Below are 6,000 nucleotides of genomic sequence, written 5' to 3' on the forward strand. Positions count from 1 at the left end.
CTACTGTGTGTGCAAACCTGGTAAAGACCTATAGTAAACATTTGACCTCTGTTATTGCCAACAAAGGTTATGTTACAAAGTATTGAGTTGTATTTTTGTTATTGACCAAATACTTATTTTCCACCCTGATTTACGAATAAATTCTTTACAAATCCTACCATGTGGATTCATGGATTTTTTTTTTTCACATTCTGTCTCTCACAGTTGAAGTGTACCTCTGGTGCAAATTACTGACCTCTGTCATCATTTTAGGTGGGGGAACTTGCACAATCGGTGGCTGACTAAATACTTTTTTGCCCCACTGTACTTTTGGCCAAAGACCATCTGACAAGCATAATGTAAGAGCTGGGACTGAATCTGTAGATAATTTGCCTCCTGAGCCACAGCTGTGGATGGAGTGCCTCAGCATGGTTATACAGCTTATTTCAAAGTTGTATTTAATAAAGCATCAAGAACAACTGTGACCTGCTGTCTTTTAATGTTTACAGTAAAAATAATGTAGTTTTGTCCCGGAATGGTCACGAAAGAACTCGTGCTATTGTGAAAAGATTTTAAGAAATGGAGTCAATAAGTCTCTCTGCTTCCAGCTAGTATTTTCAGTTTGTGTCCACTAGGGGGCTCCCCTGCCATGTGTCACTGAGATCATCACGGGACGATCAGACTCATTTTTAGTAACAAAATTCGTTGTTTTCGTTAATATTTTCAACCCATACATTCCGTAAATTCTGGTTCTATAATGTCATGCTCTCTAGGGTGGCTCACTTAAAATACTGATGCGTGATGGAGTTTTGTTTGTTTTCTATTACACCTTGAAACCAAACTAAGCCTTTTTTTTTCATTTTTGTTTTTGTCTGCAGTTAAACCTGTGAAGCATCTCCACCTTTTGAGAGCCGTAAATCACATTCAAGCTAGTGAGCTTTGTAAAACCTGTTTTCTGCAGTAACCCCGCCTTTAAATGCGCACTCATTTTGATGGGTTCCGCGCTATAAGGAAAACCTGACTGACTAGTATGGCGCACTTGGTAAAGTTGAAACTTGACAGCTTGAGAGGAGGCGGGATAAAATCAACAGAGTGGATAAACAGGTCGGCCATGAGGCCCTGATGAGTGCCTGCAGCAGAAAATCTGTCGACATTTTATGTGAACACGCAGGAATGTGAGGCCTGGTGGAAAACGTGCGCGCTGTGGATGTCTCTGCAGACTCAGGTCTATGACGGGTGGAGCTGAAACGGTAATCGGATTGTGTAGTAGTAGTAGTATGACCACATACCCTCCTCTCACTCACTCGCACACACATTATATGGTTATTTTTCTAAGTCACGGGCCTGCGCAGTCTTAACTCTGCGCGTTGAACCTCAGTTTGAATTTAACAAATATGAATGCGACTAACCATCGTTTTCTATCTTTTATTATAGAGAAAAAAAATACATGTTCTGACCGATTCTCGTTTTACATAAAACCACACACATTTTTACAATATAATTTCACTTATTTCTTTATTCTTTAATATTAATTTTCACGATATATGATAACGACTTTGAGATATACATTCCATCTTTTTGAAACCACAATAACACACTACACATACGGTTTTATAACATTTCCACAGGACCCATTGGATTGCACAGAATGAAAAATGTCTGTATGCACATTTTCCTCTTTAACGATCTCTCTCTTTTAGATTTTCAGACACCGAATTTTTTTTTCCGAGACATGAGATTTTCAAAATTAATTAGAAATAAAAAACGAACAGGCCGCGTGTGTGTGCGTGCATGTGCGTGTTTTCGTTCTATTTCTTATGTGTGTGTATTATTTCATTTAATACTCCCCGTGTTGCTGAGATCTGTGGGGCTGGACGTTATTGCCGATTGAAAAGTGAATTAAAGTAAATATCGAAGAAAAAAAACAAACCAGGCCTATCAACAAAGCGTTACTATTACACGAGGATGAACCGAAAATTAAAGGATTCTTAAATTTCCACTTCCCAGTTTCAATGTATTTGTGTCTAAAATATCATACATTCAATGCATAGTTTGTTTAGCTGCTGTGTACTCTCTGATATTTTGCATTGCCAGAATATTAAATAATCGGGGAAAGTCAATTTTTGCGTATTTCTCAGGAAACTTCACAATTACTTTTTATCGTCTTTACGCCGTCGTGTGTTTCTATCTCTTATTGCCGTTGTCTTATTTTATCTTTTAGATGCACAGGCGTTCGATTTTGGGTTTAATGCCACACTCAAAGCCCGCAGTCAAATTGCGAATCACCTAAAAAAAAGAAGTGGTGTTGCGTGTGTGCGCGCGCGTGTGTTTTAATCCCTTTAAAACATCTTAAACATCATTAAATCATAACAAGTCCGTCCATCACAAACTCGAGCGTTACATGAAGTGAAGTCTCGTGTGGGGAAGCACCACAAGAGCGACGAAAAGGCGAACTGCCCTTTTTGCAATTTTGTTTTAAGGTCGATATTGTAAACGTTCACTCCACTGGAAAATATGTATATGTACTCTTGTTGGCATATTTATACAACATGTATTGTCCGTAGGCTAAAGTGTGTCGTGGATGCATTAGATTCCCTCACTGCCACCAACTGTGTGTGTGTGTGTGTGTGTGTGTGTGTGTGTGTGTGTGTGTGTGTGTGTGTGTGTGTGTGTGTGTGTGTGTGTGTGTAGACTGATGCAAGCACTGTATGAGTGCGAAAATGTCCGCGTGTGCTCTGTGCGCACTTTTACGCATGAATTAAGCAGAAGGGACTGCGCTCGCCAGGAAGTCATGTGTTTTTTAAATTTTATTTTATTTTATTTTATTTTTTTCACTAAATGGAGACTTGCAGTTAACATCTAGTTCCAGCAATGGCTTGCAATTATTCTTGTATGTTATATCTAAAAGCCTCTATGAGCCCCTCCATTGAGTGGATGAAACCAGATATGCTGCATATACCTCCTATTACAAAGATGGCGACATCAAAGAAAACCTGGTGCCATAGCAGCTTTCTCCATAAAAGCTTGAGGTGGAAGAGACTGGGAAGCAGAAAGCAAAGGCCTGCGCCCGTCAGGCTGCCGGTGAGGCCCATGAGGAGGGCGAAATGTGGCACATAGATCGCCATGAGCAGGGTGAACACAACAAGGCTACATCGGAGAGTGAGTCCCCAGGACTTTAGGCGTCCATCGCCTCCGTAGCAATCTGGAAAGTAGGCGCGTCCCCCTTCGTTGAAAAATGTTTTCTCTAATACCTCGACAGCAGCGAAAAACGGCAGCGGATACGACAGCAAAGCTTTGGACACGAGGAAGAGGTTGACGACAGCTCGGATGGTTGGGGGCAGGTTGTCTGTGATGACCTCCTTGGTTTCATCAGCCCAGGTCAGGTAGGCCACCAGGGCGAATAGACCCTTGAGGATGCAGGCAGCGATGTGAGTCCAGTTCATCATGCAGTGAAACTCGCTCGGTTTCTGCATGTTCCCCTCCAGAGACGGCAAGAAGATCTGCGAGGTGTAGCTGAACACAATAATCCCAATGGAGATGGGGAATTTCTTGACATCGATGTAAAACTTCACCTTGTCCCAGGCCCAGTCCCTCGCTCTGGAGAGGCAGTACGCTATAACGAGGACGTTAATGACAAAGTGGGCTAACGTGCAAAGCAAGCTGAACTTGGAGACGGCTTTCAGGTTCTTGAGAAAGGCGCAGGGGAGGAGAGCAGCGGTGGCGATGATGGCCCAGGACTTCTGGGAAATTGGCATGTTGGGGAAGCTGTTGTACATGAGATTACCGCTGACCACCACGTACAGGATGCAAGTCATCACTAGCTCTATGATTTGGGCTACATTCACGATATGGCCACCTAGAGACGGGAATCTGGGCGCGCAGCAAGCGTTGGCAATGTCCACATAAGAATCCCTCACACGGACGAGCTGTCCGTCTTCGTCCTCCTCGTACAGGCAGGCAATGAGGATTTTCCCCGTGTAGCAGCACACCACAGCGGCGAAAATAATGAGAAAGAGTCCGAGGTATCCTCCGTGCAGGATGGCGTAGGGCAGGCCCAGAACGAACATCCCCTACAAACACAGACAAATAAAGCATCGCTAATATTAGGCTGTGCGCTATATTAAGTTGTTAAATGAAAAGTATTAATTTAATCATTAATTATTTTTCTTATCATAGTATTTTTTATTCGTGTAACTAGATGATGTTTTAATGTGTGCTTTGAGGCTGCTCTGCCCGACCCTTCAGTGAATCTCACTCCCCTTTTCATGTTGTGGGTTTTCCACTTGGCTTTGAGCGCATCTGCCCGCTTCTGACGTCATCACGAGCTGGAGGAGACACACTCTGACGTCAGGGTGACTGCCGCGACCACAGCCCCGATAAAGCATAAAAAGGATTGCGTCTAGAGGGATTTTTGTCGCATAGCCTCCACACACACGCGCGCACGCGTACACACAGGCTCTCTCGAGTAAATGCTCCACTTTAAAGTGGTGATTTTTTTCCCCACATGAAAAGATAAAATAAAAAATAAATACTTTTTCGAAATGCAGCTTTTTGCACACACACTGATCTCTGTAATTTGAAATTTCATATTTTTCAGCCGCGTCTTTATGGGTTTAGTCTAAAATGTCACTTGGACTTGATCATAAAACCAATTTTCCTGCATAACTACAGTGTTATTCTTACTTTTAACTTAGCTGGATTTAGATTTTAATATAAACAAAATTATAAAACATTTTTAAAATGCAGGTTTTGGTTTTCTTTTTATTCTAGAGTCTACACAAAAATTCCTCCATCCACTTATTTATTCCCACGCGGAGTATTGTGAGAGCATTTATCGGGGACGTGCAACAGCTACACAGCACATTACTCCAGACAAAGAATGTGCATGTCGAGAAAAGGAGGGGGCCAGGGCATCAACTATCCCCCCCCTTTATAGCGCATAAACGTCTAAAAAATCTCTGCACTGTTGTGATCAGAGATCATGAGAACGCACTTAAAAGGTTTAAAGAAAGTGGATATTTGCCAGACTTTAATTTAAAAACCAGCCACTTCACAAAGTTGCTTCAAAGGGAAAAGCCTGCTGATTTTTTTTCTTTGTGTATAATTATTTTGATGTGTTCGTAGATATTTATTTATCTCGAATTTCTCGGATGCTTCGGAAGCGGCTCAACCATTTGGAACCCAGAACAATCCGTGGAGGGGGTGCGTTTTTACCTGGATTGCGTTCGTGACGTTCCAGCCCGCCTCCCAAGCGGTGATTTTTGGTCTGACTTCGGTCAACTCGTTCGTCGGATCTCCGTCCTTTGAGGCAGAGTGCGGTGGACCGGTGCCGTCCCTCTGGTAGTGGCTGTCCCCATCCAGTGCGCCTCCATCTCCGCTCCCCTCTCCCCCCATTTCATCGGATGTTAAAATGTCCATCTGCATGCCTTGCCGGTGGTCGTAGTCCAGGTCATCGCAGGCGGCGAAACCCAGAGCCTCTTCGTCGGTGGCGGCCTGAAACCCCATCCTGGCGAACATCCCGCTCACCTTTGCCTGGGATTTGTTGGACACAGCCGTGGCTGCATTTGTCAGTTTATTGGAAAGCTTGCTTCTGATTAACGTCGCCATTTTTCGAACCTCTCCGGATTCCGAACTGTCTGCAGCTTAATTAGTGTTTGTCTCCTCCAGTCAGTAAAAAAAATGAGGCTACTTTGGATTGCAGCTCTTGATTCTCTGCATTAGATAAAGCCACGAAGGAAAGCGCAAATGTTGGTTGAAGACACCGTCGGTTTTCAGTTGCTATCTCCACTTTTTAGTCACTGCTCGTCTGCAGCCTGTCGTTATCCCCAGGTTCATGTCACCTTCAGACGTCGCTGCTCCGTTTCTGCATCTTGGCACTGCGCTCTTGCCTTGATGCTCGACGCGTAGCGCACCTTCTCAGTCTCTGAGGCAGTTCAGCGGCGTGCGCAAAAGCTTTACGCACGACAAAAGGCGAGCCACAGGTTCTTGCAGGCCTGTAAGATCGCTTTCTTTTGGGTTATA

General features: G+C 43.6%; 1 protein-coding gene across 1 annotated transcript; it reads right to left on the bottom strand.

Moving 5' to 3' along the window:
- Positions 1 to 2,861: 2,861 nt before the first annotated feature.
- slc32a1 (solute carrier family 32 member 1) lies at positions 2,862 to 5,586 on the bottom strand. The gene is made up of 2 exons (XM_085354688.1): positions 5,194 to 5,586; positions 2,862 to 4,049 (listed from the first exon to the last, which is right to left on the bottom strand). Exons 1-2 carry the CDS (start codon positions 5,584 to 5,586, stop codon positions 2,862 to 2,864), a joined length of 1,581 nt encoding a protein of 526 aa, XP_085210814.1.
- Positions 5,587 to 6,000: the final 414 nt, after the last annotated feature.

The sequence above is a fragment of the Diplotaxodon limnothrissa genome, linkage group LG5 (genome assembly GCF_057381915.1).
Source record: "Diplotaxodon limnothrissa isolate DT_005_m linkage group LG5, D_limnothrissa_male_GT1.1, whole genome shotgun sequence".
Lineage (NCBI taxonomy): Eukaryota > Metazoa > Chordata > Actinopteri > Cichliformes > Cichlidae > Diplotaxodon > Diplotaxodon limnothrissa.

Excerpts from the sequence above, each read along its gene's own strand:
- slc32a1 (XM_085354688.1), bottom strand. The coding sequence starts at position 5,586 with ATGGCGACGTTAATCAGAAGCAAGCTTTCCAATAAACTGACAAATGCA. Across the intron at positions 4,050-5,193 it reads ACGTCACGAACGCAATCCAG|GGGATGTTCGTTCTGGGCCT; the intron begins GTAAAAACGCAC and ends CTGTGTTTGTAG.